The sequence below is a fragment of the Jaculus jaculus genome, chromosome 9 (genome assembly GCF_020740685.1).
Source record: "Jaculus jaculus isolate mJacJac1 chromosome 9, mJacJac1.mat.Y.cur, whole genome shotgun sequence".
Classification (NCBI taxonomy): domain Eukaryota; kingdom Metazoa; phylum Chordata; class Mammalia; order Rodentia; family Dipodidae; genus Jaculus; species Jaculus jaculus.
In genome coordinates, this window is record NC_059110.1 from 77642559 (window position 1) to 77656830 (window position 14272).

General features: G+C 43.9%; 1 protein-coding gene across 2 annotated transcripts in view; it reads right to left on the reverse strand.

The window, feature by feature from the left end:
- Window positions 1–13709, reverse strand: part of Ncbp3 (nuclear cap binding subunit 3) — a 56877-nt gene extending 43168 nt beyond the window's left edge. For both annotated transcript variants that reach the window (XM_045159681.1, XM_045159680.1), the window contains exons 1-3: window positions 13521–13709; window positions 11321–11386; window positions 6633–6738 (exon numbers count right to left, since the gene is read on the reverse strand). In XM_045159681.1, the coding sequence (XP_045015616.1) occupies window positions 6633–6738; window positions 11321–11386; window positions 13521–13703 (355 nt within the window). In that variant the 5' untranslated portion in view covers window positions 13704–13709. The remainder of the gene's footprint in view (window positions 1–6632; window positions 6739–11320; window positions 11387–13520) is intronic.
- Window positions 13710–14272: the final 563 nt, after the last annotated feature.

The following is a 14272-nucleotide window of genomic DNA, read 5'->3' on the forward strand; positions in this document are numbered from 1 at the left end:
CCAATAGTAAAGCTACTCTCACTTTTTTGTTAAAGAACTTTCTCTTTTCAGATGGCAGTGACCTTGGGATGACTCAGAAGGCATCACAGTGCTGAGAAGTGACAGAGGAGTGCTCAGCACTGCAATATTTCTATTACACCTTCCAAGACTCAGGGTCCATTGCAGAACAGGTGGCGGAAAGAATGTAAGAGCCAAAGGAAGGGTATGACTCCTTATAATGTGCTACCCCAGACACAAAATGCCCTGGATATCCGTGACCTCACAGTGCCTGACACTATCTACTCAAAACCATCATCATAGGAGGAAAAGATCATGACATCAAAATAAAAGAGACTGAGAGGGAGAGGGATATCATGGAGAATGGAGTTTCAAAGGGGAAAGTGGATGGAGGGAGGGAATTACCATGGGATACTGTTTACAATCATGGACATTGTTGATTATAACTAATTAATTAATTAATAAAAAATTTTAAACATACACAAATCAATAAAAGTAATACATTTACATAAATGGACCGAAGGACAAAAATCATATGATCATCTCATAGGATGCAGAGAAAGCATTTGACAAAATTCAACATCCCTTCATGATAAAAATCCTACAGACGGGCTGGAGAGATGGCGTTGCGGTTAAGCGCTCGCCTGTGAAGCTTAAGGACCCTGGTTCAAGGCTCAGTTCCCCAGATCCCACGTTAGCCAGATGCACAAGGGGGCGCACGCGTCTGGAGTTCGTTTGCAGAGGCTGGAAGCCCTGGCGCGCCCATTCTCTCTCTCTCCCTCTATCTGTCTTTCTCTCTGTGCCTGTAGCTCTCAAATAAATAAATAAATAATTTTTAAAAAAATCCTACAGAGACTGGGAATAGAAGGAACATATCTCAATATAATAAAGGCTATTTATGACAAACCTACAGCCAACATATTACTAAATGGGGAAAAAAATGGAAGCTTTTCCACTAAAATCAGGAACAAGACAAGGGTGTCCACTGGCCCCACTTTTATTTAATATAGTACTGGAAGTCTTAGCCATAGCAATAAGGCAAATGATGCACATAAAAGGGGTACAAATTGGAAAGGAAGAAATCAAGTTATCATTATTTGCAGATGACATGATTCTATACATAAAGGACCCTAAAGACTCTATCAGCAAACTGTTAGAGCTGGTAAACACCTAAAGCCATGTAGCAGGATATAAAATAAATACACAGAAATCAGTAGCATTCCTATATGCTAACAACACACAGAGAATGAAATCAGAGACTCACTCCCATTCACAATTGCATCAAAGAAAATAAAGTACCTTGGAATAAACCTAACCAAGGAAGTAAAGGATCTCTACAATGAAAACTATAAAACACTCAAGCGAGAAAGGGCAGAAGATACTAGGAAATGGAAAAACACCCCTTGTTCCTGGATTGAAAGAATCAATATTATGAAAATGGTAATCTTACCTAAAGCAATCTACACATTTAATGCAATCCCCATCAAAATTCCAAAGGCATTCTTCACAGAAATAGAAAAGACAATCCAAAAATTCATTTGGAATCACAAAAAACCTTGAATATCTAAAATAATACTGAGCAACAAAAATAGGTCGGGAGGTATCACCATACCTGATTTTAACCTATACTACAGAGCCATGGTAAGAAAAACAGCATGGTACTGGCACAAAAGTAGACATGTAGATCAGTGGAACAGAATAGAGGACCCAGATGTAAGTCCAGGTAGCTATATCCACCTGATATTCGGTAAAAATGCCCAAAATACTCATTGGAGAAAAGACAGCCTCTTCAGCACATGGTGCTGGGAAAACTGGATATGTCTCTGTAGAAGGATGAATATAGATTCTTCTTTCTCTCCATGCACAAGAATTAAGTCTAAATGGACTAAAAACCTTAACATCAGACCTGAAACTCTAAAATTGCTATAGGAAAAAGTAGGGAAAACCCTTCAACATATTGGTCTTGGCAAAGACTTTCTGAATTTCCCAATTGCTCGGACAATAAAACCACAGATTAACCACAGGGACCTCATGAAATTACAAAGATTTTGCACAGCAAAGGACACTGAATAAAGCGAAGAAGCAACCTAGAGAATGGGAAAAAAAATCTTCGCCAGCTATATATCTGATAGAGGATTAATATCTAGAATATACAAAGAACTCAAAAAGTTAAATAATAAGAAATCAAACAAGGCAATTAAAAACGGGCTATGGAACTAAACAGAGAGTTCTCTAAAGAAGAAATATGGACGGCATATAAGCATCTAAAAAAATGTTCTACATCCCTAGTTATCAGGGAAATGCAGATTAAAACTACACTGTGATTCCATCTCACTCCTGTCAGATTGGCCACCATCATGAAAACAAATGATCATAAATGCTGGCATGGATGTTGAAAAAGAGGAACCCTTCTACACTGTTGGTGGGAATGCAATCTGGTCTAGCCATTGTAGAAATTAGTGTGGAGGTTCCTAAGACAGCTAAAAATTGATCTACCACATGACCCAGCTATAGCACTCCTAGGCATATATCCTAAGGACTCATCCCATTTCCTTAGAAGTACATGCTCAACCATGTTTATTGCTGCTCAATTCATAATAGCTGGGAAATGGAACCAGCCTGGATGTCCCTCAACTGATGAATGGACACTGAAGATGTGGCACATTTATACAATGGAGTTCTACTCAGTGGTAAAGAAAAATGAAGTTATGAATTTTACAGGAAAATGGATGGATCTGGAAAGGATTAAACTAAGTGAGGTAACCCAGCCCCAGAAAGCCAAGCGCCACATGTTCTCCTTCATATATGGATCCTAGCTACAGATGATTGAGCTTCTGTGTGAGAAGGAAAAAAACTCAGAAGCAGAGACCAGTAAGTTAAAAAGGAGATATAAAGCGAAAAGAAAGGAAGGGAGGAGGGCACTTAATAGGTTGGTATTGTATATATGTAAGTAGAAGAATAGATTAACGGGGATGCAAAGGCCCAAAGTGAGTTCAGGGGAAGAGATTGATTAAAGGAAAGGTGGAGGGAGGGCTAATCAAAATAATAAATCATATGGAATCCTCCAATTTCAGACAATGGAACACTCAGGAGCCATAGATTGTTGTTAGAAAATTTTCAGTGCCAGGGATGGGATACCTCCAGTGAGTTGTTGGCCAGGGAGGTCCCCTGATGCCCCCAAAACATTATAGGCCGTTGCCAAAGCCCTTGGTTTCCCACCAGGAATTGATGGTAAGACCATATTGCTGAAGACTCCACATACTTGGGCTGCAAGGCCACTGAGAAATCCTGCTGGAACTGAACTGATAACCTCCTCCATGTAGACCAGCTGACAGAAAGCTGGAAGAAGCCATTCTGCATGTAGTTCAATGGGAGAAAGAGATATCACCAGTGAAGATACTCAACAGTGGACACTGCAAGCCTTATAATTAGCCAGTGAGGCCAAGTGAGCCAACGGGTACAATAGTGGCACGTCTGTCATGGGGGAAACCAATTGCCCTCCAATTGGACTTGAGGCCCGCTCCATGGGGGGAATACATCCCTGATACTGAAAACTTAAAACAGGGGTAGTCATGAGCCCTAGGGGTGTAATGTCTGATGTCTAGAAAAATGTATATACTATGCTTACCAAACTGCCCAGTAAGCACTTCTCTTAATATTTATACCCTTACATTAACACTACTCTCACTTTGGGTAGAGAATCTTCTCTTTTCAGATGGCAGTGACTTTGGGATGACTCAGAAGGTATCATAGTGCTGGAAAGAAGTGACTGGAGTACTGAGTAACATCTCAATCACACCTTCCAAGGCTCAGGGTCTAATGCAGAAGAGGTGGTGAAAAGAATGTAAGAGCCAAAGGAAGGGTAGAACTCCTTACAATGTGCTCCTGCAGATACAAAATGGCCTGCATATCCATGACCTCACCGTGCCTGACACTACCTACACAAGACCATCATAAGAGGAAGAAAAGATCATGACATCAAAATAAAAGAGAGACTGATTGAGATGGGAAGGGGATATGATGGAGAATGGAATTTCAAAGGGGAAAGTGGGGAGGGGAGTGTGTTACCATGGGATATTTTTTATAATCATGGAAAACGTTAATAAAAATTGAGAAAAAAAAATTTTTTTTTTAAGTATCAAGACCGAGACCTGGTCAGGCATAGTGCATGTGCTGCAGAATCTGGTCTTAAAACAATGCCAGGCATGGTGGCGCACGCCTTTAATCCCACTACTTGGGAGGCAGAGGTAGGAGGATTGCTGAGTTTGAGGCCATTCTGAGACTATATAGTGAAGTCGAGGTCAGCTTGGGCTACAGTAAGACCTACCTTGAAGAATAAAAGTATCAAGTCCAGGCTGGAGAAATAGCTCAGCGGTTAAAAGAATATCCTTGCAAAGCCTGATGGCCCAGGATTTGATTCCCCAGTACCCACATAAATTCAGCACATGCATCTGAAGTTCATTTGCAGTTGCAGGGAGACCTGGTGTGCCCATGCTCACTCATTCTTTTTCATTCTGTCTGCCTTTGTATCTCTTTCAAATATAAATACATATCTTTTATATATATATATATATATAGTTTGTTTGTTTTGTTTTTTGACATAGGGTCTTACTCTAGTCCAGGCTGACCTGGAATCCACTATGTAGTCTTAGGATGCCACCATACCAGGCTTAATTTGTTTTGTTTTGTTTTGTTTTATGAGGTAAGGTCTTGCTCTATAGCCCAGACTAACCTGGAATTCACTATGAAGTCTCACAGTGGTTTCAAACTCTCAGCAATCCTCCTACCTCTACCTCCTGAGTGCTGGGATTAAAGGCATGTGCCACCATGCCCGGCTTAATTTTTTTTAACTTGCAAGTTCCTGTTGATGCAGAACAGTCTGGGATAGCATGTTGCAAGCTGTATCTCTTAACGCTGGCAAAGAAGTTAGGAACACAGGCTTTCAGTTAGTCCAGCCTTCAAACCTCAGCCTTGCTACATACCTAGCTGTGAGACCTTGGACAATTTTCTCAACATCTTAGCATCTTGGTTTCCTCAACAATTTAAAAAAAAAATCCTCATGAAATTACTGAAAGGATAAAATAATCACACAGCAGAGCAACTAGGACATTTAACTGGTATTAATAAGAAAAAATAGCCAGGCATCCAGGCATGGTGGCACATGCCTTTAATCCCAGCACTCAGGAGGCAAAAGTAGGAGGGTCACCATGAGTTCAAGGCCACCCTGAGACTACACAGTGAATTCCAGGGCTAGTGAGACCCTACCTCAAAGAAAAAAAAAAAAAAAAAAGCCAGGCATTGTGGCACACTCCTTTAATCCCAGCACTAGGGAAGGGAGACAGAGATAGGAGGATTACACTGAGTTCGTGGCCAACCTAGGACTACAATGTGAGTTCCAGGTCAGGCTAGGCTACAGTGAAACTCTACCTCAGACAAAAAGAAAAGAAAAAAAATTACCCAAGGCCGATTGTGGCTATGAGCATCAAGACACTGTTCCACTTTCCCCACTCTTTCAAAAGGCTGGATTACTTAGGTGACCACTCACAAAAGTGGCAAGTAATAATGGCTAACATTTATTAAGTAGCTACGTGTCAAACATCAATCTAAGAACTACAATATTTTGTTAGAGACCCCAATAATTCCATACTGCGTTTTAAAAATTTTCTTCAGGCAGACATGGTGGTGCATGCCTTTAATCCCAGCACTCTGTATGCTTCACATGGGAAGTGACACCTGAACCAGATGAGGCATGGGATAAGGAATGACACATGCACCAAGAGAAAGTGCATAATAAATAACACATGGGACTAGAAGCCAACAGGTGTGGCAAAAATATGGGGCTCTCAAAGTGTGTTGTAAGAGGGCTTGTTTGCCCAGATTGTGCCGGCACATGAAATGCCAAGCTACACACCGACCCTGGCATTCACTGTACTTTTCCTGATACAGAAATCCTCTCAAGAAGATACCTGGAATCCCAGTTTGACATTGTAAGAGAAGAGTAAAGTAGCTTCTAGAGGCAAGCTTTGCATCCAAGCTACTGATCAACTCAACTTGAGCTACTAAGATCAACTGAGAAGAGAACACAGTCTGGGGCTGCCAATCTCAAAAGGGCTCCAACTCCATTAAAAGAAGGTGATACATTTCCACTATTTTTGTTTGTTTGTTTGTGTTTTTTTGAGGTAGGGTCTTGCTCTAGCTCAGGCTGACCTGGAATTCACTATGTAGTCTCAGGGTGGCCTCCACCTCTGCCTGGGATTAAAGGCATGTGCCACCATGTCCAGCTCTGTATTTTTAAATTTTTAAAAATGTATTTGCACATATGCATGCATGTGTGTGTCTGCCAGGGTCTCATGCTGCTGCAAACAAGTGCTTTACTGGTTTCATGTGGGTGGCTAGGGAAATGAACAACAAGCCAGTAGGCTTTGCAAGTAAGCTCCTTTAACTGCTGAGCCTTCTCCCCACCCTAGCAACTCAACTTTAAAAGTAACCTCAGAAGGGGACCCACAAATACATTCCTGAGAGTACATGGACGAGAGCAGGAAATACAGGGCAAAGCCACAAGCATGAGGTGATGATGTCAAGGACAAGTCCCTCTTGGACAATGTGAGAAAATTTCCACCCCAAACACCCTGTACCTTTCTTCATCATGTCTCGATCCAAGGCTACATTTCTCTGGGCAAGATTTACTTCAGATCGAAAATGGAAGCGTTTGGCTCGCTGTTCTTTCTTTTCAATCGCTTCCTAGAAAGTATGAAAAAATCAAAGAGCTAAAAGACAGACAAGGAAAGTTGAATCATAAACACAATACAATGCATTGTGACTATCCTAAAACATATCAGAATAAGCAACATTGAGCCTTGAATAGATTTGTTCTTTTTTTTTGTTTTGTTTTGAGGTGCAGGTCTCACTCTAGCCCAGGCTCACCTGGAACCCACTCTGTAGTCCTAGGTTGGCCTCAAACTCACAAGGATCCTCCTATCTCTACCTTCTGAGTGCTGAGATTAAAGGTGGGTACCACCACACCCAGCTTGAATGGGTTTTGCAGAGAACTGAATATGCACAGCATAACACTGCTATCATTTAGAGTCATTTCCATCTTCCCCTCTTCCCCCCTATCACTGTGCCTGGAACACAGCAGGAATTCACTGAATAGTTGTTTATGAAGGTTTTTGACATTTCATTTATTATCAGTAATTACACCTAAATTACAAATAAACAATCTCATTATCTCAATTTTCCAAATGCAGAGAGATACAAAAAAGTAAGAAGGTGGAGCTGGAGAGATGGCTTAGCAGTTAAGGTGTTTGCCTGCAAAGCCAAAGGATTCTGGTTCGATTCTCCAGGACCCACGTAAGCCAGATGCACAAGGGGGTACACCCATCTGGAATTCATTTGCAATGCCTGGAGGCCCTGGCGTACTCATTCTCTCTTTCTCTCTCACTGTCTGCCTCTTTCTCTCTCAAAAAAGAAAGAAAGAAAGAAGATAAAAAGAAAGTTGCCAAGCATGGCACATGCCTTTAATCCCAGCACTCGGGAGGCGGAGGCAGAGACAGGTAAACCTGGACTAGACCCTACCTCAAAACAACAACAACAAAGAAGGTTTTCAGGAAATATTCCAGCTAACTAAGGGGGTAAGTCTGGCTCCAGTGCTATTTCTAGGAGCCCTGCCAGTACTTTACATTGTGGGCATGATAATCACACCTATTACACCCCACAGTATGTCTGCTTGAATGGTCCACTCCCTAAAAAGTACTCCATTTAAAAATAACACTGAAGCAAAGACATTCTCTCCTCTATGCTAGCTATGTCCATGGAATTGCAAGTTTTCATTTTTAAGTGTCAGGAAGCATTGATGCTTTACTGAAGAAAAAAAGAACTGCAGTCTGAGTTTCTTCCAGGAGCAAAAATAAATCCAAGACCAACTGTGGCTTTTTGATGGCTCTTAGGAATCTTTTACTAATGGTATACTGACATTGTTAATTGAAGGCCTGAATGGAAAGTTTGTAGGGATTGGTAAAATATCAACAGTTCTATTATTTTTCAACAGTTATGCTAATTTTTTCATTGAAATCATCCTACTACCAACAACAATCTATTTTCTTCTGGTAATAATTTAAATACCAATTCTTGGACTGCCATCCTTTTCCTATATACCTGTTTCATGTAATGGCAAAAGATGTAGGATTCAGAACAGTCTATTTCTTTTTTTGTTTGTTTTCTGAGGCAGGGTCTCACTCTAGCCCAGGCTGACCTGGAACTCACTCTGTAGCCCCAGGCTAGCCTCTCTCTACCTTCCAAGTGCAGTGATTAAAGGCATGTGCCCACCAAGTACTTCTTGATTACAATAAGAAAACATTCTCCCCCCATCTGCCACTTTCTCACTCTCAAAATAAATAAATAAATAAATGGCTCCATTAAAAGGGAGGAGCTGGAGAGATAGCTTAGCAGTTAAGGCATTTGCCTGTGAAGCCAAAGGACCCAGGTTCTATTCCCCAGAATTCACGTAAGCCAGATGCACAGGGTAGCACATGCATCTAGAGTTCCTCTGGAGTCCTCTACAGCAACTGAAGGCCCCAGTGCACCCATTCATTCTCTCTCTTTCTATCTGCCACTTTCTCTCTCTCAAAATAAATAAAAATAAATAAATAAATGACTTTCTACAAAAGATTTTCACTTTATGTTTTTCTTGCCCACCTAGAAGATAATCAGTTCTTTCTTTTGGACTTTAAATAATCTGAGACATAATATATAAAAGCTAAGCGTAACATTTATATTTTTCTTTGTTTTTAAGCATTCACTATAACAATATATATTATTATTCAGAATGAAAATTGAAGGAACTGGGGAGATGGTTCAGCTGTTAATGGCACCTGCTTGCAGAGCCTGTTGGTCTGGGTTTGGTTCCCCAGTACCCACATAAAGCCAGATGCACAAAGTGGTGCATGTGTCTGGAGTTCATTTGTGGTAGCAGGAGGATCTGGTACACCTATACTCGCCCCTACCCCCATTTCTCTCAAATATTTTATTTATTTATTTGAGAGTTAGAGAGAATGGCATGCCAGGGCCTCTAGCCACTGCAAACAAACTCTAGATGCATGTGCCACCATATACATCTGGCTTTATGTGGGTACTGGGGAATCGAACCTGGATCCTTAGGGGTTTACCAGCAAGTGCCTTAGCTGCTAAGCCAACTCTCCAGCCCCTCAAACAATTTTTTTAAATTTCTTAAAAAGAAAAAAACAGGTGGTGGGGGGGGCTGGAGAGAAATGGCTTAGCAATTAAGGTGCTTGCCTGCAAAGCCTAAGGACCCAGGTTTGATTCCCCAGAACACCTATAAGCCAGATGAACAGGGTGGTGCATACATCTGAAGTGGCTAGAAGCCCTGATGTGCCCATTCTCTTTCAAATAATAAATTAACTTTAAAAAAAAAAGAATTGCAGTCAGGCATGATGGTGCAAGCCTTTAATCCCAGCACTGGGGAGGTAGGAGCCTCACCATGAGTTCAAGGCCACCCTGAGATTACATAGTGAATTCCAGGTCAGCTTGAGCTAGAGTGAGACCCTACCCTCTACCTCAAATAAACCAAAAAAAAAAAAAAAAAAAAAAATCATAGCTGGGCATGGTGGTACACACCTTTAATTCCAGCACTCAAGAAGCAGAGGTAGGAGGATCACAGTGGGTTTAAGGCCAGCCAGGGACTACACACTGAGTTCCAGGTCAGCATGGGCTAAAAAAAGAATTTAAAATCCTGTTCCAAATGTAACTGTACACATTTAACAACAGGAAAAAAAAAGTCTGAACTGGATTAAAGTTAAAAATATGTACTGATTGGAGCTGGAAAGACAGCTTAGAAGTTAAAACACTTCATCACAAGCCTAAGGATCAATGTTCAACTCCCAGATCCCACATAAGCCAGACACATCACAAGGTCGCACATGCCCACTAGGTGGCCCACGTATCTGGAGTAGATTACAGTGGCTGAAGGCCCAGGAGCACCAACACACTCTCTCAATCACTCTTTGGGCTTGCCTCAAAAAAAAAAAAAAGAAAGAAAAGAAAAAGAAAGAAAGAAAAGAAAAAAATATATATGTACTGATTGTTTACCATACAGAAAATAGGTTTCATGGTCAGGCATGGTGATGCTCACCTTTAATCTGAGCACTTGGGTGGCCAAGGTAGGAGAATTACCAAGAATTTGAGGCTTACCTGAGACTACAGAGCAAATTCCAGGTCAGCCTGGGTTAGAGTGAGACCCTACCTCGAAAAACAAACAAACAAACAAAAAAAAAAAAACAAACAAGAAAATAGAGTTCGCTCAGTTATTACAACGAAGGTGGTATAACAGCAGCAGAACTCATGAGAACAGACTACTGGGTGCTGAGATAAATTCAACTGACATGGCCTTCAAAGTTTAGATAGGCACAATAGCTTAGAAAACTATATATGTAGGTCTGTGTGTATATATGCATACACACACACACACTTTTTTGCAGTACTAGGCATTGAACCCAGAGCCTCAACCATGCTAGGTAAGTGCTCTATCACTGAGCTATATGCCCAGCACCTATTTTAAACTATTATTTGTGTGTGTCTGTGTGAGTGCAGGGACATACCCACCATGGCACCTTTATGGAAGTCTAGGACAACTTTCCGGTCAGTCCTCTGCCTTTCTACTTCATCTGAGGAATGGTTTCTCACTCTGGATTCTTACTCTGCTATTGTTCTTTGCTGTGCCTGCCATGAACACCTAGAAAATTCAGTCTCTGCTTCCCACCTTGCTGGCAACAAGAATATTCTGTGATTGCAGAAACCCACCATAGCTTCCAGCTTTTTACGTGGGGTGTGGAGATTAACTTCAGGTACTCAGCTTGAGTGGCAAGTACTTTATCCACTGAGCCACCTCCCCAGCCCAAAAACCCTACCTTTTTATTTGTTTATTTGTTTTTTGAGGTAGGGTCTCACTCTAGCCCAGGCTGACCTGGAATTCCCTACATAGTCTCAGGGTGGCCTCGAACTCATAACAAGACTCCTACCTATGCCTCCCAAATGCTAGGATAACAGGTGTGCACCACCACACCCAGCCAAAACATTTTTTAAGAATGGGGACAGCATTAAAATTTCCTCCTACCTCTGCCTCCCAAGTGCTGGGATTAAAGGCATGTACCACCATGCCTGGTTTGGAATAAGAATTTTTTTTAATGTTTTTAAATCCAAAAACAAAAGAAAAAGGGAGGTAATGAATATTTACTGTTCTGTCCTAAGGACCAAGTTCATTAAGTTCACCTCTTATCAAACTGAATACATAAATCATAGTCTGTCTTACCTTCGAAGTGACATCGATCCCAGTGATGAAGCTGCCAGCCTTATTTTCATATCTTCTGCTTGTGTCCTAACCCAAAGAGAAAGGGTGAGAAATTCTGACATCAAAAACCCATGATAAGCCGGGCATGGTGGCGCACGCCTTTAATCCCAGCACTCGGGAGGCAGAGGTAGGAGGATCGCCACGAGTTCAAGGCCACCCTGAGACTACAGAGTTAATTCCAGGTCAGCCTGGACCGGAGTGAGACCCTACCTCGAAAAACAAAAAAAAAAACCATGATAAAAGGCAGCCAGACAACTGGTTCTTTTTTAAGTCATTCTTTTCAGCAACCCTTCTCCACCCCTGACAACCCCTCATTAAGCCCATCCCTGTGAATCCACAGCAGCAATCAACCACTCTAACAAGAAGTGTTTTCCAGGCCAGAGCCTGTTCAAAATCTTAAATAACTCCATCAGCTGAAGGGATCCATGTACATAAAAACCTAAGGGATTTTGTGAAAAATGTGAGAAATGACACAATCACTTAACTCCTCAACCCAATCTGGGTAAATTCTTCATGCTAGGCCACCAGGTGGAGCACTCGTCTCAATGTAAATACAGAAAGTCCAGGCTCACTAAGAATTCCTGGGGAAAACAGCCCAGTACAATGAAAAGAGGATGGGATTTGAAAATTGAGTGAAGACAAAAAGTCTAGGCGCCTGACAATTTACTAATTATAATACACTGTACAACTCCTTGGACATGTCTGGGCCTTACTGTCTACCCGTGCTACCTTCCTGATCTTTTTCTGCTCTTCCCTTTGTGCTTGACAGACCTTAACATTTCTCCAACAAAACAATCTTGTTTCCGTTTCAGAGGCTTTGTGCTTGCTGCTGTCTCTGCTGGGATTGCTCCCTTCCAAGCTATACCCAGTTGGCCCCTTTGTCATTTACGGTTCAGCAATCTCTGAGGACTCCTCAGCATCTTACCATATATTCGTTCACTGTTCTACACAACCTCCCAGCCACAGTGCTTTCTAACCCAGTATCAAGTTTTGTTTTCTTTATAGCACTTAACACTACTGCAAATTATTTACTTGTGTCCCTAAATAAGACACAGACTCCAAGCTGGAGTTTCATTTTGTTCAAGCATCTAGGACCACGCCTGGTATATAATAGGAGATACATATAACGCTGAGTTAAATGAATGGTTGATACACACATCACAACTGCCATGAACTTTAAGTGAGATAATGTAGTAAGCTGCAAAATGTCATAATGTTGTAACCCAGTCACTAACGTTTGCTTATCACTACCTTGGCTTTTCTTCTAACTTCGCTGTAAAGGAAGCTTTGCTGACATGTAGTTTAAAAACAATAAATAGCATCTGTTGTGTTGAAATGGAGCTATCCGGCTGTTATTCCCCCCGCCCTTTTATAAAAGTTTTTCGAGGTGGGGTCTCACTCTAGCTCGGGCTGAACTGGAATTCACTATGTAGACTCGGTGATCCTCCCACCTCTGCCTCCCAAGTGCTGGGATTAAAGACGTGGGCCACCAAGCCCGGCTTGTTACCCATTTAAGAAGTGGACATGTAACTACCAACACCACAAGCAAAACACTCCTCACCATTCCCTTTGAGATAAAAGGAAGATTAAGTCCCACAGCTGGTCCCTTGATTTCATTGCGGATCAGAAGCTGGGGCCACGGTGTAGATATTGTGGTGGAGGCGCCAGGGGAGTGAGATGACTGTCACCACCAGCAGCCTCTGCGGCTGTCAGGTCCAGCCCTTCCGAGAGAGGAGCGAATGCCAGGTTGGACAGACCACTGCACCGGGGCAGGATCCGCCAGGAGACCTGGATGCCAGCGCCACCTTACAGGTCCTTCAGGGCCGCTCCGGGTTCGGTTTCCCGCCGGGGGCTCCTCCATTATCTGCGCCCCGCTCCCACCCCTCTCGGCCGGGGTCCGAGGGGCGGCGTAGGGGGATGTCCTCAACTCTCCCCGCCGCCTCCAAATCCGCTCGGCTCCCATTTCCGGGCGCCCGCGTCCTTTCTCTCCCGCCGGCTGTCCCCTTGGCAAGCCTGGCCCCCGCCCCTCGGCTCTCGCGCCCTTCCCCCCCGCCCGGGTTCGCAGACTTCCCCCGGGCCGGCCGCGGGCCGCCGCCGCCGCCGCCAGCCCCCTACACCGGCCGTGATCGCCCGCGACCTCCTTCTCGCCCCCCGCCCGTACCGGGATCAGTTCCTTCAGCGAGCGCCGCACCGGCACGATCTCCAGCTCGCCCTCCTCCACCTCCATGGGCTCCGGCTCGCCGCGCTCCACGCCAGACTCCACTTCGGGCGACGGGAGACCCAGGGCCGGCTCCGCCGGAGCCTCCGCCTTCACCGACACTCGCAGTCCGCGGACGGCCGCCATAGCTGCCTGCCGGCCGCACCAGCGAGAGCCCGCCCCTTACACCCGCTGGCTAGAGCGTCGCCGCCGCCGGCCACAGACGAGCGCCGCCGCCACCTAGAGCGTCTCCGACTTCTGTCGGGAAGCCGGCCACGTCGCAGTCGCCCCTTGGCGGCCGAAGGAACCTGAGCTGGCTTTGGGCGGGACCAAACGGGCCGGAGGCGGGGCTTACCGCCCCGGTGAAGTGCCAGGTTACAAAAGAGCTGCACTTCGAGAACTACACCTCCACTAAAAGCCAACAACTAGCAGGGCGTGCTGGGGGCGCGCCTTTAATCGCAGCACTTGAGAGGCAGAGGTAGGCGAATCTCTGTGAGTTCGAGGCTATCTTGAGACCACAGAGTGAAGTACAGGTCGGCTTGGGCTAGAGACTGAGGCCCTACCTCGAAAAGCCAAAAAATAGGAGGGGGAATGGGGGGAAATAGCTTCGTAGTTAAGGCACTTGTCTGCAAAGCCAAAGGACCCAGGTTCAATTCTCCAGTACCCGCACCAGCCAGCTGCACAAGGGCGTCTGGAGTTGGTTTGCAGCGGCAAGG